Genomic DNA, 23627 nt, shown 5'->3' on the forward strand with positions numbered 1-23627 from the left:
CTGAGTTCGGCTGATTTAGTATTCTATTTATGACATGATGAAATGGCTTCTTGTCCTCTCTTCATATTCCTCATTTTGTTGGTTGTTTTGTTTTTCCAATTTAGGTTTCAAGAAAATGTACCAGAAATTGCTTTCTTTCAAGAGATTCCTCAGTATATGACTACTTTGAATTCCCTGTTGAACATCACTGAGAATTTAACAGATTCTAGCAAGCAAGGTAGTCTTCTGTATACTTTACAATGTTGGTAAACATCATCACTGGTACCATACTTCCTGTTGGAAATCCTGAGACTTGCTTAGCTGCCAGAAAGAAGTGATATTAATGACATAATCATACATCATGTCACATGTCCTTTTTCTAAGATAGTTCTAGAGCCTGTTCTAGACTACTCTTTGTTTTCCGTTCAGCCCAAGTGGTCCTATGTGCTGAAAGACCCAAATCTTTGTATTTGAGTCATTTTTGCTATCACTAGATCTGTCAACTTCAGCCCATACATTGGACTGTAAAAGCTAGGAAATATGTCTGTAGTTTGAAGTTGTTTGGTTTGGGTTTTTTTTGTAAACAGCAGTGATGTACCATACTTCCATACTTAAACTAAAGTCCTCTGTGTGTGCTTGAGATTGCTGCATGTCTGAAGAAACCTGTTAAATCAATTGTTCTTTGATTGTTCTTCACAGAGAAGTTAAGAGATGTGCTTAAAAATGTGGATCAACTCAAAGAGGAACTCAGAAACACATCAGGAATGTCCACAGCCAGTATTGATGCTCTTCTGGAAGCATCTCTGCCAGAAAACAGCAGTCAGGTAAGTTTGTTGTCTCCCAGTGGGAGATATTGTTCCTTTCTACCACTCAGACCATTAAAACCAGAATTTGTTAGTGAATGCAGTTGAGCAGATCACTCCACACGTGGAGGGAGGTGGGTGATCCCACAAGGATAGACAGCGTAGCATGTTATGGATTAAAATAGCCATCAGAAATGCAGTAAGGGCAGTTGTTGACGTCAGTTCAGCCGTTGGAGACCAAGAGCCATATGGTTTCCTTGGCTGTCACTGGTAGCTGGTAAGCAGCCACACAGTGCCTGGTGAGTGATTGCTCTGACCCGTAGCCAGGGCACAGTTCACTGCAACGGACTAATGAGGACTGAGTGGGGTCCTTGGAGATGAGATGATGCCGTCCAGATGGAAAAGCACACTTCTGACCACAGTTTGTGAGAGCACTCAGCATCCCAGAATAGCCTCCCATAATGAGAGATGAGCTTGCCTTCCTCAGCCTCCTGTGCAAGCAGAGCTCCAAATGCTTTTCTCCTTCCCAGCCATCTAGTCTGGACTGCCCCAAGGAGCGCACTGTTTTCCAAACTTCATGTGCATCAGTCAATGGGAAAGGGGAAAGTCACAAAAGCTTTTACTACTGTGCAAGCTGGGCAGTAAAACACAGTCCTGAGGATTTGTCCCTTGGGGCAGGAGTAATGGGTAGGCATTTTCAGGTTCTCAGGGTTGAAATATGGCACTGTAGAAAGAACAACAGCAAGGCGAGATTGATCCATGCATACTGGAGCAAGTGGTTTACCCCTCACAAATCTTCTCTTCCTTTCTGCAAACATAGCTCATTTCTCAGATCCTCCAGCTGGAATCTTGTAGCGTCCATCCTGCTGACCCAGAGCTGGAAAGAGTAGCAGAGGAGTTCTGCAATCTCTCCCTTTCGGAGAGGACGCGGGAGACGTACATCCTGGGGGTCACTTTGTTACAACACTTGGATGTTTACAATTTCTTATACAAGGTTAGTGCTGGATTTGTAGAGTGCTTTCTGTAGTCTTTGCTGCATGTAGTGGCTGAAAGATCATAAAATACCATTCCAGTGGCCAGAAGCTATGCTGATTTACACAAGCCAAAGACCAGGCTTTGCACATGCAGTAATTTTTATTGCGTAGCCATGCTGTGACAGTGTGGATATAAATGAGGATCCCAGCTGGTGTAAACCAGCAAACCTCATTTAAAGGCACCGGACTTACTCTAAATGCCTCCCTCTGCTAGTATCATTTATATCCTGTCACAACCTTTTGAGCCTTCCCAGCTGAGTTCCAGCTTCCCAAAAAGAAGGTGTTTGGCTTTGTATATATATGTATATTTTATTCCTTGGAAAAGGAGACCCTGGAAAAAATCCTGTGAAATATATTTTTCCAGTCTTGTTGGCACTGCCAAGTTATTAAATGATTCAAATATCCCACACATACAACTATATAAACAGCATGAACAAATACAATTCACAGAGAAGTTTTTATTGAAAGCCTATTTTAAAATGCTACAGAAGTGATCCTCGGGGAAAAAAAAAAATAAATGAGAATGCCAATGAATTTGGCTCAGGTCAAAAGTCAGTCATAGTGACATCTACGTCGTTTGACATCTACGTTGTGCGAAATGCCACCTCTTAGAGACTCAGGTTGTATCCCAGCTAACAGCTGATACTCATTTCCCAGCTGGAAGTGTTTGGAAACAAGCACTGTTCAGAACACATAAGTTTCGGGGGACTGGTTTGCAAAAGCACTTGGGGATTTAAAAATACAAATCCCATTCATTTCCCATGGGACATCTGCTCTCTAAGCCTCCTAAAAGGTTTGAAAACCCTACAGTCTTTGTCTTGGAATTTACACAATATAGGTGTGTACATGTCTGTGTGCACAGATTCCTGCCAATCATAACTGATTTCCTTCCTGAATCTTGCAGATGTTTTTCCCTAAGGAACTCCAGAAACCCATGGACAAGATGTTAGGCCTTCTGACAAAACTGAAATATTTCAGACTCCAGGTTGAATCTGGTGCTGATCCATTGCTACAAGCTATTCATTCACTGAAGAAGCTCCGGCAGTCTAGAAATGTGCCACTGACTAAGGTACGTGTTGTCTGCATGTGCTTTGGAGGCAAAACACCACTAGAACTGTTCCCATGGGAATTAGAAGCCAAAGGTGCATTAAATTATACGTTACTGAGTCTCTTTTAAAGCAGCAGTGTTCTAAGAAGAATCTCTATCAAACTTACATGTTGCCTTCCTGGGAGAGCTTTGATTTGGACCTGTGGGACCAGCTCATGATAGGGGTGACACTAGGAACAAAATTGCAGGGAATGAACAACTGGTTTCAAGGAAGGTAGACTTCAACAAAATACTGGAGGTCAGCTTGTGAAAGCAACTGGTGAACTGCCCACTGAAGCCTATCCAAAACCACAAAGACAACAACAAAAATCTACTCTAGCTTTAGTATACATTAGATCACACCCAAAGCCCCCAGACTGCCCAGAACATTCAATACACACCCACTCCAGCTCCAACAGCTGCAGTAACTTCAGGTTGCACTAACTTATCCAGTCCCTCGTTTCTGGTCATCACTTTGCACACTGCAGGACCACATGCAGTCACGGACTAGAAGGGAAGAAGGGATGTGCACGTCTGTGTGATAAATCCTGTGTTGTAACTCAGGGTCTACATGTGTCACCAGGCACAGCCACATTGGATCTCATACCTGGAATTGAATTCACCACCTCTGTCATAGCAGAGGTTAGCCAAAAAAAGCATGATTTCCATGGAGAATCCCCCTTTTTTTTTGCAAAGACAAACTTCTTAGAAGAAAGCAGTGTAAAAATGTTCATTCCTTGCCATCTGATTCTTTATTTCTTTTTTTTTTATTATTTGCATTTTGTCTTTTCTGCAGGCATTATTTAAACCAACCGATCTGAGGGGAACACGTGGCACATTTAAGTCCATGTCAAAAGTTCTCTGCAACCAGGACATCACACCCCTGTTTTTTGAGTCCTTGCTTCCAGATTTTGGAGACCCTGTAAGCAACAGTTCTTCTATGGAGGATGTCTATGTCCAAAAGATGATGAGTAAATATGGAATTCCTCATGACTCCAGTAAGTGTGGCTTTTCCTTAAAGCAGAAACACCGCAGAGCCAAACTCTACTGGTTCCAGAGAGATCCAGTGCTGAGCTGTTCCCCTGAATGTGTCTGGAGGGCTCTAAGCACTCATGATTTATGCTAGCTGAAGATCTGCACTGCCCTAATTATTGGTGGTTTGTTTCCAGAAGTGTTAAAAGGAAAATAGCTCATGTAGCAGAGATGCTGCACTTTTTCCCATTTGTTAATGGCCTGGTCTGAGGGCTTGACAGGTCACTGCTTTTTCTTGATGAGTAGTTTTTCCAACTGTACTGACATTATTAGCTCCTCTGAGTTCACAAAACTCCATTTAACCTTCAAGCAGAGAATCTTGGCTTGAAAACTGAGACTCTTGTCTTGAGTTCAGCAACAGGAGATCTTGGGCATGGATTTCTTTTGTCAAGGCATATTATATCAGTCAGTGAAGACGACTCTGAAGTCATTCACTGGACGCAGCAACAAACTGGGCAGATGGGAAAATACACACTGGTAGCTTTCTCGAGTCAGGGCTATTTGTGCTCTGTGCAATCTGTTTGCTTTTCTCCCTTGCAGCGCCATTTTGCTTATCCTTTTACCTGGACCTGGTCAAGACCCCGACTGGAGCTTTAATTTGGTCTTTTTTAAAACCAATGGTGCTTGGGAAGATCCTTTATACCCCAGATACGACAGAAACTCGAGCAATCATGGGAAAGGTAGGGCTCTGTCTACCTTACATCAGGATACGTCCACTCAAAAGGATTGTAATTTATCTAGTACGGGCTTGTTTCTTTGAGATGCAGAAATCTGTTTTCTGACTGTTCAGAATATTAGTCAAATTATCTTTTTCTAGTTGCATTGCTGATCATCTTTTGTCTTGGGATGAATCTTACCTCCAAAAATTCTACCCATAGTAAAAAGGGAAGCTGATATCCAAGACGTATTCAAAATGTGGCCAGATTTTTAAGTACCTGCATCCAAATTCAGCGTTTGGGTGCTAAGAAAAGCCCTAAGGAAACCAAATTTGTTGTTAGCTGTTTTATTGATGTGTTTATTTTTAAAAAGCTTTAAGGTAATGAATAACTGAATCCTGATGTGTTGTGGGTCCTTTTGTAGTCTAATGCGACCCTGAAGCAGATGGCTGATCTAGCCCTTAAGTCCCAGGAGTGGTTGGACAAGTCTCCTGTCATCATGAATTCACTGGCAAAGTTAAACCAGACAATTCCAATGATCAAGGTATGAGAATCCTCCCTTTCCTGTGTCTCTCATGGGAGGGAATTGTGGGAGTGGACTTCTTCACTGAAATAAACTGTGGTTCCAAGGACCTCAGGGACATCTTAGGTCAGCTGAGGAGACCCTTCTCAGGCTTTACTCCTGGACTTCACAGTTTCAGTGCCTGCCTGTCTGTTCCCGTAACAGAAATACTCCTGATGCGCTTTTCCATGCAAATCCTCTTTCTGAAGTGATCTGTTTGTAAAATGCTCCCTGACACTGGCCATGCTGAGGCCTGCTGGAGGGCTGAGATGTGCAGGGAATGCTCTTCAGTTTGCAAATTAACTTTCTGCTTGATGGAGTGATCCAGCCAGCCAAGACCAGGCAAGAAATGACTTTTTCAGAAAATGAAACAGTATCTATAATAACCATGTAGCTCTGGGTACACACATAAGAGCTAGAAGATGTCTTTGTACCTCAGTGAATGTAAATAAAATTTCTTTTTCCCTTCCTAAGAAGCCTACACTTGCTTGGATACAGAAGGGAGCTGGCTGTAAGGTTTCACGTACTTGCTTCCTTTTCTCTGCAGTAAAAATTGTCTCCTTTTCTTGCAAAGCTATGAAAATGAAATCTTTGGAACCCTAAAGCATTAGAAGTTAATTTCAGTGTCTGGAATTCATTGTCATTTCCATGGCACTGAGAGAAAATCCATCCTGGAATATGCAAAAGTGAAATGAAGTACTCTCTGCTGACTGTGTTCATTGGTGGAATAATGAACTGTTCAACTAAACAAAAATCTGTCTGCTGGTCTCCACGCTAAAATTTGGTCACTGACCCATTGTGCTCTGGCTGTGTTCACAGGACTGAAAACAGACATAAGTGAAATCAAGTGTACTTTTAGAGTAACAAAGTTTATCCACAATTTTTCCACGGGACTAGTGACTGGTGGAGACTCAATAGCTGTCTTCTGCTGACTAAGAAGCACTGGCTTGGACTCACAGGGCTCTGTATGACATTTTCATAGCTAATATTTCCCCACCCTGATACACAGAGTGGAATACAGAAGATCAGGAAAGGAGTAGGGGAGAGTTGTACAGATGCTCAGTGAAGGCATCTGGTCTGTTTTAGAAATACACTGAATAAGCTCATGGGGCTTCTGGTCAAACTGATGGTTTTCCTTTTTGCTTTTTCATAGAACACACTGCAGAATCCCTTTGTGCAGGTTTTTATCAAGCTGATGGTGGATTTGGATGCAGCTGAATTGCTGAATCAAATAAATGAGCTGGGTAAGTTCTACATTTGCTGCCCTCTTATTTGTACTTCAGGTCTGGTGACTCTCCAGAGTCACCAAACTGCAGCCATTCTCTGGTTCTGCTCTTCTCTGGCCAATATTAGATGCTTTAGTGCAAAGCAGTCTCGGCTGTGATTCAAAAATCTTGTGGTCTATGGGAAAGGACTCTTCGAAAGCAAAGGGCTTGTATGGAGAGGTGCTTCTCATGAATGATGAAGGAATACTAGGACGGGAATCTGCAGCTGAGTATGGCCACTGGAGGACACTGTTTAGCCATAATTATCACTTCAAATGAGCTACCTGGGACTCTCCTGGGAAATGTTGTAGGGAGCTCATTGGCAACACATCAGGGTCCAACTTAAAAGATTTCCAGAGCAGAAAAGCAAGGGATCAGATAAAGGTCCCCAGGCTGACGAGTAGCCAGAGGCTTCATTACAGGGGATGCTTTGCTAGAATTTGCTGCTCTCTGGTGATCTTTTATGGTCCCTCAAGGTTAGTTGCTGATTTGCACTGTGGGAGTCATCAGCTAACAGCAGTGGTGGATACATCCACTGTTAGTGCACAGCATGGGGATCACAGTCCTTTCCTAGCTGGTCTTATTGTCCCTACCTACTTTTTCAATGAGTGCCATACACGTCCACGTAAATTTGGGTTATGCCAGCAAAACCCAGCAGAAACCAAGGGCGGTTGTTGTCTGTTGCAGTCAGAGGGATATTTATACACCGTTCATGATGACCCCTGGTTATTTAATGAGTAGCATCTTCTGTCTTTTAACTCCCCATAAAATCATCGTGCCTGCAGCAGCTGTTCCATATTAGTTACACCGCATTCTGCAGCCACCTTTTAAACCAGCCAGGAAACAGCAGCTTTATTCAACTGCATCACCAGGTTTAGTACACCCATCAGCACAGCAGACATAACTTTTCCTTGATCTGCTTGGATAAAGCACACTCTCCCCTGAGACAGAGCAGCTCAACATGAGTTGATCACATCAATAACCATAAGATGTGGAATGACTGGCGAGGATCATATGTGACTCTAAAGCCTCAGCAGCTTCTGATTTGGGATGACTGTCACATCCCATTGCTGGCATCCTCCCAAAGGCAAACTCACGAGCATATTACAAATGATTAACATAAAAATTGGGTCAACAACATGCCTTCATTGCACTGCTAAGTGCAGAAATGTATTTTACACTTAACATGATGGGGTTTTTTCCTTCCTTTCTGATGTTATTGTGAAGAGTGGAACGATGTGATGGATCTTTCGCAACATGTAGTGATACTGCTGGTTTTGTTTGTGGTTTTGTTTTTATTTTCCAGATGATATTCGGCTGGAATTACAGAACAACGCTGACATTGTCGATCAGCTGAATACATTAGCTACCCTTGCTGTAAACGTGTCCTCCTGCGTCTCATTTAATCGCATTCAGGCAGTCAGAAGCTTAGAGGAGATGGAAATGGTGGCTAAGGAGCTCTTTCTGAAGAACGAGCTTTTCGCGAGTATGTGATTGTCTTTGAATCCTCCTGTAAATTAAAGTTAGCCTGGTACAGGGTGGGAGCCTAGCATAAGAACTCTGGCTTTCCACCAGCAGCTGTTGTGGTCACAGTTCCCACCACACAGCAATCAATTTTGAGGCGGTGTGTGAGGGACCTGCACACCGAGACCTCCTTATGTGGCAGTTTTACGCTTTCCTTTTCATACCTCCTCTTCTCTTACACCTCTGTGGTCTCTATAAGAAAGCATTTGGTCAGCTGGTGTTTTCTCTTGGTTAATTCTCAGTTTGAACACTGTTTCATTGCCCTTAGGAGATCTTAGAATCACAGAATAGTTTGAGTTGGAAGGGACCTTAAAGATCATCTACTTCCAACCCCCCTGCCATGTCATCTTCATGACAGTTGCCTTCTTTCAGGTCCCCATGGGAAAAGATGCTTTAATAAAAAAAAAATTATGTAGAATCATTTAGGATGGAAAGACTTTTCAGATAATCAAGTCCAAATATCAGACTGTTCAATTTATCAGAAGATCATAAAGCTTCTGAGATGTTCCAGCTGAACACTGCAGTACTATATTTGGTCTTCTCAGTCACACTTTTCACACTTGTGGGATTGGATTGTGGTTTCAGGTCAAACCACAGAGAGGGGCAAGGGGAGGAAAGAACAGTAATTTATATTCATATGAATGATACAAATATGTCTGAATTTTTAAAGAATGCCTGGTATAATTAGGATTTACTTCTAGGTCCTGTGACCTGTTTAGTTTTATGCCTCATGACTGAGGAGTAGTTAGAAATTTCAGAACTTGAGACTATTACAGTATTTGTCTTATTTCTCATAAAAGCAGTTTTCTTCTGTGTTTGCGCTGCATTCAGTCTTATGTTTTGTATATGGAATAATCAGGAAAAATATTCTGGAGACAAGTAATCCTGTGGTATTGCCTCTACTCAAACTGATGCTTTAAAAGGAAAGAAGTCCTGTCTGTCAAATGGTACCTACAGCATGCCATTTCCTGATGGGAAGTTGCAAATTTTTTATATATTTAGACGTCTCAGCTTTGCAGGACTCTGTGTGGGCAAAAAAAAAAAGTGTATAGGTCATGAGGTGTTTTCAATACTGCCTTCCAGACAGGGGTTTTTGTATTACAGCATTGCTCTGTGAGCTCTACTGATAGAGTACCCTCAGGCACGGTCCTGATTGGTGCGTGTGCTGAGTGATAGAGCTAACAGGTATCTGACAGCCCATGTTAACTGCGAGATATTTCCAAATACAGATGGCTATTTGGAGAGCCTTTTGGGTTTTGAGTGCTCAATGGGAAAAGATTTAAAAGCTGTGGGGGTGCACTTAGCACCCACAATCCTTGGTCACATTTGAAAGTAGCTGCGGTGATGTATAGTTTCCACTTCTAGACCCTTGATAAGCAGCCTACCCATCTGAGCATTACTTGTGCAGCAAAGAAAATAAATGATGGATTGTAATGTAGACAAGGCTTATAAAAACCAGGAGTTCCTACGGATCGGCGTGTACCGCTCCCGTGCCACCAACGCTGAGGGAAAGCCTTCTCCTTTTCTTTCCCAAGGTATTATTTTCAAGCTGCCTTCAAGTCGGAGCAGCGCTGGGCGCTCCGTTTCTGAGGACTTGTCCCTCCCTCCTGTGCTCAACTACACCATCCGAATGAGCAGCAGGATCACGCAAACCACCAACAGAATAAGGGAGCGCATCTGGACAGTGGGCCCGCACAACTCCACCTCCCAGAGCCAGATTTACAGCCGGGCCTTTATTTACATCCAGGACAGCATTGAAAGAGCCATTATCGAATTGCAGACTGGCAAGAAACCAGAGGAAATAGCTGTTCAAGTCCAGGCCATGCCTTACCCCTGCTACAATAAGGATATGTAAGTTTGTGTGGCTTTTGTCTTCATGCTTTGTGTAAGGTCACCTTGTCTGACCACGTTCATGTGACATGGAAATAATTTTGTTTTGTGGAGCATTTTTTTCAAGGCTCTGAATAAAAGAGGGAGTTTTGGACTCTAGTATAAATGGCCTGTGGTTAGTTGGCCAGATGTTTTGTTTTCAGTGCTCAGTGTGTACCTGAATTGTCACTGTAACTAGAGGTTTTACAGCAGGTAAAATTCACTGTCCCTGTTTTACTACACGTGGTGGAACTGAGACTGGAGCTGGCAGGACTTAGGCTAAATATGCGTCTTGGCTTGTTTTGGAGGTGTTTGCATGCAGACAGTGCAGCACAACTTAGAAAATGTATTTACTAGGGAAAAAAACCCAAGCAGCACCTAGGTTTATGAGCTTTGTTCCTAGAGACTGCTGTTGAGCTGTGGTATTTGTTATTCATTCCAGTGACTCTGGCTGATGTTCAGCATATAGTGGCTAGTTGTCCATACAGGTGCCTCTCAGACGCTTTAAGAAAGATAAGTGGGAAGATGAAGTTATACCATTCATCTCTGCAATAATGAGGGAAGAGAGAGAAGCTTTTGATACACTGAGTTGCCAGGGTTAACAGCCTGCCATACAAAGCAGTGCAGCATGAACTCCGTGTGGACCAGAGTAAGTTTTGAATGGTGAAGCAGATTAAAAATTTCTGGATCATCTTCCTCTCCACTAATCTTGAGCCAGGTCTGCAACTAGTATAAACTGCATCTCTGCCAAACACAACAGAAAGCAGCAAATCTCTTGCAGCTGAGGACCAGCCCCTCTGGCAAGGCGATTTTGGTCTGCGTTGGAAAGCTGGCAACATGGTTCCTCAGAGTTATTACCCTGACCACAGCTGGTGGCCAAACTGAGTGGAAATCATGCAGAGAAGGAAGGGCTTTCAATGTCCATCAGAAAGCACTGAAAGATGTTAAGAAAATAGTGTTGGTAGGTTGAATGGTCATTCTGCCATGATGCGAGGGTCTCCCTTGGACCAAAAGGACAGACTAGACCTCAGAGCTCTTTCCATTGTAAAGCCTGCGTGTCTACTGCATCAGCTAAAATGTTCTCTGGGAGCTACAGGAGCTGTAGCAGACCCGTTAATCTCCTGTGTCAGCCTGTCATGTGAGAGAGCTGGAGACCTAGAATGTCTGCTCAAGGTAACAGCATGCAAAGTGCAGTGCGCATCCGTAGAATCATAGAGTGGTTTTGGCTGGAAGAGACCTTTAAGATCACTAGGTCCAACTGTTAATTGAGCACTGCCAGGTCACCACTAAACCGTGTCCCTCAGCACCACATTTACATGGCTTTACAATCCCTCCATGGATGGGGACTCCACCACTGCCCTGGGCAGCCTGGTCCAGGCTGTGACAACCCTTTTGGGGAAGACATTTCTCCTAATATTAAACCTAAACCTCCCCTGATGTAACTTGAGGCTGTTTCCTCTGGTTCTATTGCTTGTTCCTTGGGAGAAAAGACCAACCCCCACCTAGCTACAGCCTCCTTTCAGGGAGTTGTTGAGAATGAGAAGGTCTCCACTGAGCCTCCTTTTCTTCAGGCTCAACAACCCCAGGTCCCTCAGCTGTTCCTCAGAAGACTTGTGCTCTAAAACCTTCCTGAGTTTAGTTGCCCTTCTTTGGACACACTTCAGCCCTTCAATGTCCTTGGAGCAAGTGGCCCAAACCTGAACCCAGTGTTTGAGATGTGACCTTACCAATGCTGAATACAGTGTGACAATCCCTGCCCTAGTCCTGCTGGACACACTAGAGCTGATTTAAGACAGGATGCTGTTGGCCTTCTTGGCCACCTGGGCACACACTGGCTCACATTCACTTGGCTGTTGACCAGCACTGCCAGGCCCTTTTCCATCAGGCAGTTTCCATCCACTCTTCTGCAAGCCTACAGGACTGGCTGTTGTTGTGACCCAAGTGCAGGATCTGGCACTTGACCAAACCAAGTGTCAACTTCTTGCAGCAAATACATGGATTATTGCTGTGAGATAGTTTTGTACAATCACTAACTGGCTGCTGGAGACACTTACTACAGCACTACCTGCTTCACTTCTTGATTTTGGGCTGCTGAGGAAACCATTTGCTTTTGGGTTTCCATCCCCGTCCTGGCTTCAGAGGGACGGGAGTTTGCTCAATTACTAAAATACCTAAAGGCTTTGGATTTGCATCTAATAGAACTCAAAATAACCGTTTATGGATTGTTATCACATAATATACCAGTACACAGAAAGTGTTGGGAAATGCTGAATTTTTAGTAGCCTAGAGATCATGTGCACGGTAGTATCGAAAACCACCCAAACAACAAAGAACAACTAAAGCTACAGAAATGCCTTTTCATCATCCTTTATAAATACGGAAGCATTTAATAAAAGCGCTGGTTTATGGGAGATTTTCAGCTTTGGTGGTAAAAAAACCAAATGTAATCATATTGATTTCTTACTTTTATTGTACATTAAACTTGCCCCAGGAATAACAGTGATTTTTTGTTGGTTTTTTTTATTTTTTAGCCAGGTTTAGAAGTGAGGGAGGGAAGCATAAGCCCAGTAGATACACTTAGGTGAACCTCTTGCTATAAAAATTTGCTTTCCATCACAAAAAGAGAATTTTACTCTTGGCCATTGTTGACTTTTTCCTGTACACTTTTGGCACAGGAAGAAGGTTATAAGTGAGTGAGTAGCCAAGACTTATGAAGCCCATGTTGTAGACCTGTGCCTGCAGTACCTGTCCTGTAGGGTAACAGGGACAGACATTCAGAGGGGAAGCACCTGTATCCAAACTCTGGCACCAGAAAATATGGCCTGGTAACAAAATTTGGCCATTATTTCCATTAACAGAACTGGGAATTATGGCTGTGCTGGGGTGGTTCAAAATGGGATGCATCCCATCAGAGAGCCAGGAGATGGCAGTTCCTGCTCCTGCCAGTGGTGCTGCTGAGCAAAACTGCCAGAATGCCTCTGGAAATCCCTCTGGGATTTGAGAAAAGAAGAAAGATTTTGAACAGTCAGGAGTTTCATGAATAGAAAATCCAATGCACTGGCAAAATAGCCTTTTTTGTAATTATTAATTATACTCCACATTTTGAAATATAAGCATGTCTTTTTTCTGTGCCAAAGTATTATTCTGAAAAATATATTCTGTATAAAGCCTTAATCCCAAGAACATTTCGTATTCAGCTAAAGCCTGCATTTGCCTTTTACAGGTTCTTAACCAGCGTGACCTACTCTCTTCCATTTGCTCTGATGGCTGCCTGGGTGCTGTTTATAGCTGATTTTGTTAAAACACTTGTTCAGGAGAAAGATCTGAGGCTTTATGAGGTACGGTAAAACTTCTGGGGCGTGCAAAATTATAAACAGATTTTCCTTATTAGTGGGTAGTATGTCTCACGTACAATATTAAATGGAGCAAAACAAGCATTAGGGAAAATAACATTGCAAATACTTATTGTTTGACCTGCAGTGTTTGAATTGTGACATTGTAAGCAAGCTCAAAACCAGAGAAATGCAGGGCGTTTGCCCTTCAAGTGCTGAGAAGATTGCTTTGCAGTTCCAAACACTGGAATCATGGGGCCCTCACAAAATTACAAGTTTTCTGAAGATTTAAAGCTCTTTAAAAATTGACTTTGAGTCATACCTGATGGGGATAAAGACATGAAAAGTGACTTATTTCCTATCTTTGAAGTTATTATACTTAATATTTCAGAAGGTGCTACATATTACATCAGCTCCCTGAAATGAAGTTCTTCATTCAGGTTGCCTGTTGGAAAAAAAATGACATTGAGACATAGGGAATTTGTGAAATGAACTCAGGCTTTCAGTGTCAACACAGTCAACAGAGATGAGCAGCAAAGAACTTTTGCAACACTAAGCTTCAGCAAGCAAGAGAAGCTCAAGCAGATTTGTTTTTTATCTGATACCATGGGAACAAATACTTATTCACCAAAACCACTTCCAAGACAGGGCACTCTATGAATATCAATACAAATGTGTGATTTTATACAAGTCTGGTGGACTTGATCATCAGCTAATATAAATGAGTATTGCTTCCATATAGCCATGGTTGTTTAGCTATTATTTGTTGTGTAAGGTTGTGTGAGATGGTTTGGTTTCAAAAATGCTTAAGGGCTTTTACACTCAAGCCACTGGATCGATTAACATTATTTTCAAAAACAACCAAAAATGCTTTAGAAAAGTTACAAGTCTAAAGCCAGAAGTTGCTTTGGAGCTTGTGGGCTGTGACACTTCATACTTGCAGATCCTGTCTGTGCTGTTCTTTTGCAATAGGCTGCTTTGCAAACCTTGGCCAGTCCAGAAATGTGAGTGTGAGGTTTCTCTTTGGTTATCAACATGCACTGTGCCAGAGTATGAAAAAGCATGGTTTGGCCGTGTGCCCTGCCCAGAAACAAACAAACAAAAAAAAGCGCCATTCAATATCAGCAGAAAGATGTCTTAATGAATAAGTGTCATTTGTGATTATTTTTTTCCACCTTTCTCTTTGTAGTACATGAAAATGATGGGTGTTAATGCCAGCAGCCATTTCATCGCCTGGTTCATAGAGTGTGCCATCTTCCTTCTAATTACTGTCACCTTCCTCATCGTTGTTCTAAAAGTGGGTGACATCCTTCCCAAGACAAACACAGTGCTCCTGTTCCTGTACCTTATGGACTACAGCCTGTCCATCATAGCCATGAGCTACTTCATCAGTGTTTTCTTCAATAACACCAACATAGCAGCCCTGGTGGGCAGTCTTGTGTACATCCTCACCTTTTTCCCCTTCATCGTGTTGCTTGTCATAGAAAATCATTTGAGTTTCTCTGTGAAGAGCTTACTGGTAAGTTCTGCTTTTCAGTGACAGGGACCATGTGTCCATGTGACCATGTGTGGACACAGACAGTCACCTTCAATAAGCTTCAGCTCTTATTATAGCTTGTGTCACAAATCTACGTGAGTTGGATGCCTTTCTAAATTCCGTCACTGGGTGTTGACAGGTACAACAGGAGAGTTTGCCATGGCCTGTTTGAGGGAGACCTGAAATTGGTTGTGTTCCATGACTGAAAGCAAAATTTGTGGAATTTTAATGAGTTCCCACCTGCCAGCTGAACCAGAGTAGCCTGAGCTATGTACTTTGCCCTTTCAAATGGCAAAGCAAAAGCACCATGAAAAATAAGGCTGTCTGGTTAAGAAGTTTAGGTAGCAGGGCTGTGAAAGAGGGCTGGCTCTGCTCATCCCTGAGTTTCATGAATATCAAATTCCTAGCCATGGAGATAGATGCAAAGCCTTGTTTCTTACCAAAGGTAGAAATAGATAAGCATTAGGTTCCAGAAGTCAGCCTGTATTTCAAAAGCCTAGAATAAAGCCCTATATGAGAGAGATGAAGTTGGCTCCTGGGTGTGGAGGTAAAAGGCAGGCAGCCTCTAAGCAGACATTACAGCCCATCATAAGCCTGGTCCAGTGCTCTTTGTGACTGTTGGAAAAAGAAACCCACTATTTTTTTCTGGCTACTGGACCAAGCCAATGAGGTGCCTGATCAGTTGAATGACTTGATTTCTTTTTGAGACTAATTCATAAGTTCTTTTTTTTCAATTTTGTCTATTCTACAGAGTCTGTTATCTCCAACTGCTTTCAGTTATGCAAGTCAATACATTGCTCGATATGAAGCACAGGGCATAGGTATGTTTACTGCAGACAAAACCAGGCTTTGAGCTCCTATGGTCATGACATTTCATTAACATGAATTCTATTTGCATTTCTAAATTCCTTTCTGCAGGTCTGCAGTGGGACAACATGTATAAGTCCCCAATGATTGGAGACAACACTTCCTTTGGCTGGATGTGCTGGCTCATTCTGATAGACTCTTTCATTTACTTCATTCTGGGATGGTATATAAGGAATGTTTTCCCAGGTAAGGATAAAAAGCATTGACACTAGCGCTGTACCATCTGTTTTGGGGAAAAAAACACCAAACCACACTGGCTGATTCCACGGTTCAGGCAGAGAGACAGTGCACACACAGGATACCTTGTTTTTAGATCAAATGGAGCATGGCTTTGTGAATTTCTGAAAGTATTAATGAAACTGAGACAGAGTGGAGCAAAGGAAGATGAGAGTTCCTCTCCTTGTCACGTGGGTAGGTGGGTCTCCTGCAGAAGCTGAGGCCAAGGGCATGGGAGGATGTGTTTGCAGTCTGCTTGGTGAAAATGAGAACAGAGCATGCTAGCCTGCATTTGTCAGTTGAGTGATTCTGTGTTGTGTTACTTACATCATTTGATTTCAAAAAGTAATTCCTGCCTTGGGCAAGAGAAAGTACATTTGTCTTTTGCTTTTCTTCCCCACCTAATGAAGCAGTCCACTGGCATACGGAAATCTACCCAGTGGAAAATGTAAAGTACTCCTGCCCTCCAGCTATGAAGTTACTCAGAATAACAAATTAGTGAATGTTTCCTATTGTGTCAATCAGACACATTCTCTACCAAGTTTCAGTAGTTACATGAGCACATCAAGAGGGGAGAGATCTCAGTGGAGCTGATTTTTGTTGTTCTGAGTGCACCCCAATAGCGATACTTCATCAGAAACAGCCACCTGAGTGAGATTCCTCTTCTCCTTGCAGGTAGATACGGCATGGCCGCTCCCTGGTATTTCCCATTGCTTCCATCCTACTGGGTCGAATACAACAGTTACCTCCCCTTCTGGAATGAGAAACGAAGAGGCTTTCCCCTCACCAAGCTGATGTTCAGGAAAGAAGCCACCCTCAACAATAAGATATGTATGTGAATGCTAGATGGGGTAGCAATACTAACTTACGTTTTAGGTAAACTAAGCCATATTTGTAAAGGGGCACCATACTCAGAAAGCACATTTCTGTATTGATCCTTATTTTGTGGCACAAGAGAAATTGGAAACTGTTACTTATCTGAATGGAGATTTGTCTTTTAAATTATACTTGTTCTTCCTATTTGGTGTAAAAATCCAGTACATATTTGTGTGTGCTGCAGTTGAGCGGTTACCTTGGGTGTGTGTATCTCATGCTACAGTGCTCTGTTTAGAAAGACATTTTTGTCTGTGCAGGCAAATACAAGTTTCCACTTGGCAAAAGGGATGTGTGCTCCTTGGTTCATCTCTTCAAATATTTAGCCTGTAACGTACTATGAGATCACACGTAAAAGCTTGCTGGTTCTACCTACCTGAAAATAAGTCAGCAGTTGCTGTACGTCCTCTCATTTTCTGTGCTTGCTTAGTATAAATTAGGTTAGGTGCTCTGAAACATCTAAATATGAGACCTTTTCAAAAGTGATTAATACTTATTGTCAGGAGTTATTAGAAGCTGCAGAAGTAAAAAGGAGAAATCCCAGAGAGCTCAAAAAATGATACAGATCCCATGAAATGTTCTCTACATTCCTAGCTGAAAGGCACCTACTTTTGCTGGATTTTGTATTTGAAAGCCCTGCTTATCTCTGAGGTGAAAAAAGCAGCACAAACACCTGCTGCAGTTCAGTAAGTGTCCTCTGACCCTTCCCTTTGGTGCCAAAGGTGCCTCCCCGCCTCATCTGGAACCAGAGCCCACCGATCTCACCTTGGGAGTCTCCCTCCGTGGCATAACGAAGGTTTATGGATCCAAAGCTGCAGTGGACAACCTCAGCCTCAACTTCTACGAAGGGAATATCACTTCCCTGCTGGGACACAATGGAGCCGGAAAAACTACAACCATGTGTGTATCCTTTAAAGCTGCTTTTTTCATGTACTCTGGGGCATGACTGGGTGAACAAGAGAGAGCAAGTGGGGTTGGGCAGCATTGGGAGACTGAATAAAGTACTCTATTAGGCCAAATCTCTCTTGTAGTTTTATCTTGCTCATGGATGATCTCAGCAGTCCCTTCATCTAATAGAATTAAAGGTTCTTTTCTGCTTATGAACACGCTTTTTAATCTGGTAGGATACCTGTAATACGCAGCACAGCAGCTGTTCTAGCGTTTTGTTCCATGACACTTTGGCACCTGGGGTTAGGTTTGTCTGAAAGCTGTGGGGAGCTTGTGCACACACCAAAGCTGAAAGTGGTATTAGCAAGAAAGCTTAATAAAGGTGTACTTCAGCTGTACAAATTCATGTGTTGGCTGGACTGGAATGGCAGTGGATTAATATATTGGCCTTTCAGCCCTTCCAGCCTTGTCATTTATAAATTATTGTTTGAGTTGTTAGATAACAGCACTAAACCATATCTGTAGAACTTGATTTCCCCACTGATATATATGTGCATTGCTCTGAAAGCAACATTAAGCTGATAAATAGAAGCCTCAGAAGAGCCAAAACCCAATAAGACAGATGTGTGCTTCATCTCAGCTTATTATCAATTCATCTCATATCCTGTTTGGAAAGTGTAGGCAAAGGTGATATGCAGAAAAGTATAATAGCTTCTCAAAACTTATTGCAGGCTTCAGATCCTGAGTAAGGTCACAAGTTACTTCTTTCCTTTTTAATGATGGTTAGAAGCCCCAGGAGAGAGAGAAGCTCTTGGAAGGTGAAGGGCAGCCTGATAAGCATCTTCTCCCTTTAGTCCATGCAGGACAGCACCAAAAATGACCTATAATGTGCAGATAGTAATTCTGAGACAGGGTATTCAACTCAGGTCTGTTGGATATTGCTGGGTATGTAATTATTTGCTTGAACTAGATGAAAGTGGTGCCCACTGTGAAGTGTCTTGTCTGGAAGTCCTCCCCATTTCCTGTTAATAATGGCAGTGAAATCAGGTTTTCATGCTCTGATGTGGTTAGTAAGATGAAGGTGTGGTTTTCAGGCTCTATTGTGGTTAGCAATACGAGGCTGTCTGCATACTGCAGACAAACCTCAAAGAATGAAGAGTAACTGCATTATATGAATTCCCAGTGATTAAACTGGAAGTTAGGGGCATTCATGAGTATTGATGTATGGGATGTGCAATGGTCTGACTTAGGGAGAGGAAGGGGCTGGAGAAGAAAAAAGTACACGTGCCAAAGTTCAGTGTGTGAGCTTCGTACTTGCCCTCGAGTTCCCATGGGGGGGGGTACAAGAATGTCCTTTGATGCTAATTGGCCACTGCTCTGCCAAAGCATGGTCAGACAGCAGAAGAAGCAGTGGTCAGTAGTCTCTGACTGGAAGTGTGACAGTGATGTAAGAATGCTTTGAAAGTGATGGTACAGGACCCTGTGAAAAAAATACCCATGGCCGCCTCCTTTTTCTAACTTCCTTTTCTATTTATTTTTCCCTTTCAGATCTATCTTGACTGGGTTGTTCCCTACATCATCAGGTGCTATCTTTGTGTATGGCAAAGACATCAGGACTGATCAGGAAGTTATCAGGAAGAACATGGGGGTGTGTATGCAGCACAACGTGCTCTTTGACTACCTCACCACAAAGGAACACCTGCTGCTCTATGGGTACATCAAAGTCCCTCACTGGAGTATACACGAGCTCTACCAAGAAGTGAAGAGGTATGAAAATAGCAGGGTTGGAGAAGGGAGAGAGGGCTGTCAAAATTATTGCGTGGTTGTGCCATTGCCACTGAAAAGCTCAAATGAATGGTTTTGAGGACTGATGCAGATCCAGTGTAGATTTCAAATAAAGCCTTGTCTGACTAGAGGAATATATTGATGTCTGTGGCTGTAAGGAAATGATGTCTCTTCTCCAGGGTTTTTACAAGCTTCTGCAGCAATTCTTTGGAGATGAATTTATACAGGCCTAAGGGTCTAGTCCTTGCTGCTTTTGCAATTTTCCCGAGAAAGAGATTTAATCAGCCAGTCAGAAAGATGATGTCGGCTTTATTGGTTCTGTGGAGAAGCAAAACAGCCAGAACATACCAGGGAGTTTGGATCTGGGTGTTCTCACTTGATGAGGTTGAGCCTTTAACCTTGACTTGTCAGATGGAAACTTTGAAAACATCCTAAAAAAATGTTTAAAATTAAAATCACAGTGACTGAGCTAAAGGGTGAATCATCTCCCTGCACTGTGACCATTCAGTAGATCAGTCCATACTTGAGCAGTTTTTCATTTGCAGTTATGGGTTTTTTGGGTATTTGCAGATTCCCTGCTTTTAAAAGTTGCCTGAAGGACAGCCTTTGGGGGTGTTTTTTCTTTGTTTTCAAGGACTTTGAAGGAGACTGGACTGTACAGCCATCGTCACAAGCTAGCTGGCTCCCTATCAGGGGGGATGAAGAGGAAGCTATCTATAGCTATTGCTCTCCTGGGTGGATCAAGGGTGGTGATCCTAGATGAACCAACCACAGGGGTGGATCCGTGCTCTCGGAGAAGCATTTGGGAAATTATCTCCAAGAATAAAAAAGGTACCGTGATGAGACAAGATGCTGCCCAGTGGCAAAGGCAATTCGTGTTACATTTGCAAATATGGTATCAGTGCCTTTGAACTGTGGGTTTTAGAGACCACAGAGAAGGAATTGTGGGAGACTGAGATTTTTCAGGCCCTCTAGGTGTATCCTGCTTAGTTTCTGTAAATTCAGTGTCATTTGAAAAGTAACTTTAGCACAGCACACAATGCACAATACTGTAACTCTCAGCTTCTCTCTAATGTTCCTTTTCATACAATTTCACCAATAATTGGAAAAACCACTGTGGATTTTCACCTGATACTGTGTCCCCTCATTCAGCGTAGCTTTAACCTGTCTCCTGTAATCGTGTGGGTTTATTCTGCGGTGGCTGACATCAGCTTTGTGCTTTCCAGGCAGAACCATCATTCTCTCAACTCATCACTTGGATGAAGCAGAAGTTCTGAGTGATCGAATCGCCTTCCTAGAGCATGGAGGGCTCAAATGTTGTGGTTCACCATTCTACCTCAAGGAAACTTTTGGTGATGGATACCACCTGACACTTACAAAAAAGAAGGTTTGTGTCTGAGCTGGCCCTAAATTTTCATCATCTTGGGTGGGAAGCTGAATCAGTTGTAAGGGCTATGAAGATGCTCAGGGGTAGGAGCATCTCTGTGACAAGGAAAGGCTGAGAGACTTGGGACTGTGTAGCCTGGACAAGAGAAGATTGAGAGGTGATCTGATCAAAGCTCATCAATATTTAAAGGGAGAGGGGGTGCTAAGAGGGTGGGGCCAGTCTATTTTCAGTGGTGCCCAGTGACAGGATAAAAGGCAACGGGCACAAACTGGAACCCAGGAGTTTCCATCTGAACAGGAGGAGAAAATTCTTTCCTGTGAGGGTGCCAGAGCCTGGACCAGGCTGCCCAGAGAGGCTGTGGAGTCTCCTTCTCTGGAGAGATTCCAAACCTGTCTGGACACAACACTGGGCAACCTGCTCTGGGTGACTCTGCTTTAGCAGGGGGGTTGGATGAGATGATCTCCAGAGGTCCCTTCCAACCCCCACCATTCTGTGATTCTGTGAAGGAAGGAGGCATATCATAGTGACTCATGTAGCAGCATACTACAAAAGTCCATCTCAGTCTTAGATGGCTGCAGTGGAATGGTCATTCCACTATCATTTCACTTTTGTGGCAACCGATTTATGTTCAAGTGAAAGTGGGATGTGTTTTGGGTTGAAACCCTTGGTTTGGGCCACACAGGTTCAAGAATATGCTTGTTTCCTTGGGCTGCCAGTAAGATAATTTTTGCATATGCCTCAACCACTGAAATACCTGGGCTGCAGTGCACTCTGTTCTCCAGCTCACGCTGCCTGACCTATGGTGGAATTCACATGCTTTTAAATAAATAATAATAAATTATTTCCCTTCAGACAGCCTTACAGGCTTGGAGACTTCCCCAAAACACAGGAGTCTTAGCTTCAGCCCCTCTACACAAAGCTTTGCAGCTCTAACAGACAAGGCAGAGGTCTGAACCCGAGGCTCCTGTGTCCCAGGTGCATGATGCAGTCCTTTCTATCCTCCCTTCCCTGCTGAGCCTTGGCTCTCTTTCGTGTCCATGAGCATGGTCACTGCAGCAGGCACTGCTGGGGACAGAGGCAGAGATACTCCTGTTTGCAAGCCCACATGAAGCTAAGCTAGAGCTCTCAGCAGCTTCAGCTCTGAGGGGGGCCATCAAGGCTTGTTCAGGGATGCAGGCACTTATGACTGTATCAGCAGGAGCTGCGTGACAGATCCAGGGATGATGGTGGTACCAAAGAACTATTGAGGAGATGGACGTGAGCACGATGCTTCTCGGTGAAGGATGCTAACAGAGCCTGTAGCCCCCACTTCCCTCGAAGCAGAAGGTTCTTCAGCAGGGACACTGGACCAGCCTCCCAGGCCCTAGGAAAACAGGAATGTCTGTGCTTTGCTTTGTTGAAAATGTGCAGGGTCTCCATGAGGGTTAAAGGCAAGGCTGGGTGCAGAGTGTGAATTCTGGTGTTCAGAGGAATAAAGCAGATAGGAAAAGACCATCTGAGGCAAAATGTTCTGCTGGCAAGGAGTGTAGGGGAGGCGGGAACAACTGTGGTCTTGACAGCATTTATTACAGTGCTGTTGGTAGCCCCAGCATACTGAATAATGTGCAGATACCATAAGAGCTGAGCTTCTCTTCCAGATTGCTGGCAGTATAGGTAGAGAAAATGAAAAAAGACCCATGTTCAAGCCCCATTTTTTGTGGGTAAAAGTGTATTTGTGCTGGCAGCCACATTCAGGTGTTGGCTCTTGTGGCTTGGCTTTTTCTCTGTTGTACTGCAAACCCTCTAGCTAGTGCAAAGGGGTTGATTCAGCTGAATTCCAGTATCCCTGTGGACAGAAGGAGCCCAGGGGGGTCTTGGATGAAACGAGATGGGCACAGTGCCACACCTCCTGCTTCAAGGGCCAGAAATCGACTTTCATCTCCTTTTGATATTTAACTTGAAATGTTGCATCCCTGGACTGAGATCCGCTACTGATTATGCGCCGGGACAGGATCTGGGCTACATCCTCAGTAGGAAATTTGACCTCGCAGCCCTGTCAGTGACCATGGGGTGTTTTCCTCCTTTTTCAGAACATGATAGAAGAGTGTGACACTACAGCAGTGACCTCCTTGATCCAGTCCCACCTCCCAGAGGCTTATCTCAAGGAGGACATTGGTGGAGAGCTTGTCTATGTGCTTCCTCCCTTCAAGTCCACTGTCTCAGGAGCCTACCAGGCACTTCTCAGAGCCCTTGATACCAGCTTGAGTGATCTCCACCTTGGCTGCTATGGGATTTCAAACACAACTGTGGAAGAGGTACGAGCTCAGGATCTGCTCAATTTATTGAAATACCATGGAGATTAACTTCACAGCACTGCATATCTCCACTTTCTGGCATGGTTTGGATGTGAGAGTTGCAGGCAGGGGAAGTGGTTTGGTTATGCATTGTGTTACACTTACGAGCATGTGAGTGTGAAGATGTATTCCTAAATCTATGCATAGACCCATGCACAAGGTGTACCACTGTCTCACCTTGCTGACAGCTTTTTGGCATCTTACCCAGAAAATGAGATGCTGGATTAGACTACGGAGAGAGAGCAATGTTGTGTTTCTCTGAACTATTCTCATGGCCTCCACAAATCTGGATTTGCCTACAGATGCAGTCAGCAGGGAGGGAGTTAGCAAACCACCAAGTGATGAACTTCAGCACAGATGCTGTATTGTACAAGTGGGTCACCTGGTGCATTTTGGAGTAACAGGCACCTTTCTGCTCATGGGAAGTGTCTGGTCAAGTAAACACAAGCATTTAGTTGCATTAGAAACAAAAAAAAATTATGAGTAGCGATGCCTCTTGTCTTGCAGAAAGCAGGGTGGGAGATTGTTACCTTTGCACTCAGAAATCCTTGCTTGCTTTTAAGGTGTTTTTCTAAGGCAGCAGGAATGAGTTACATGG

General features: G+C 43.4%; 1 protein-coding gene across 1 annotated transcript in view; it reads left to right on the plus strand.

Moving 5' to 3' along the window:
• Window positions 1–104: 104 nt before the first annotated feature.
• Window positions 105–23627, plus strand: part of ABCA12 (ATP-binding cassette, sub-family A (ABC1), member 12) — a gene marked incomplete at its 5' end in the record, with an annotated part of 50773 nt that continues 27250 nt past the window's right edge. The window contains 20 exons of the mRNA XM_008942199.1: window positions 105–217; window positions 679–803; window positions 1603–1776; window positions 2721–2885; window positions 3700–3901; window positions 4476–4615; window positions 5016–5135; window positions 6307–6397; window positions 7725–7904; window positions 9478–9793; window positions 13035–13149; window positions 14333–14662; window positions 15432–15501; window positions 15599–15733; window positions 16439–16594; window positions 17359–17536; window positions 19073–19291; window positions 19944–20140; window positions 20536–20696; window positions 22766–22990. Of these exons, the coding sequence (XP_008940447.1) occupies window positions 105–217; window positions 679–803; window positions 1603–1776; window positions 2721–2885; window positions 3700–3901; window positions 4476–4615; window positions 5016–5135; window positions 6307–6397; window positions 7725–7904; window positions 9478–9793; window positions 13035–13149; window positions 14333–14662; window positions 15432–15501; window positions 15599–15733; window positions 16439–16594; window positions 17359–17536; window positions 19073–19291; window positions 19944–20140; window positions 20536–20696; window positions 22766–22990 (3412 nt within the window). The remainder of the gene's footprint in view (window positions 218–678; window positions 804–1602; window positions 1777–2720; window positions 2886–3699; window positions 3902–4475; window positions 4616–5015; window positions 5136–6306; window positions 6398–7724; window positions 7905–9477; window positions 9794–13034; window positions 13150–14332; window positions 14663–15431; window positions 15502–15598; window positions 15734–16438; window positions 16595–17358; window positions 17537–19072; window positions 19292–19943; window positions 20141–20535; window positions 20697–22765; window positions 22991–23627) is intronic.

Source organism: Merops nubicus, unplaced genomic scaffold, assembly GCF_000691845.1.
Source record: "Merops nubicus isolate BGI_N331 unplaced genomic scaffold, ASM69184v1 scaffold11516, whole genome shotgun sequence".
NCBI classification, from domain to species: Eukaryota; Metazoa; Chordata; class Aves; order Coraciiformes; family Meropidae; genus Merops; species Merops nubicus.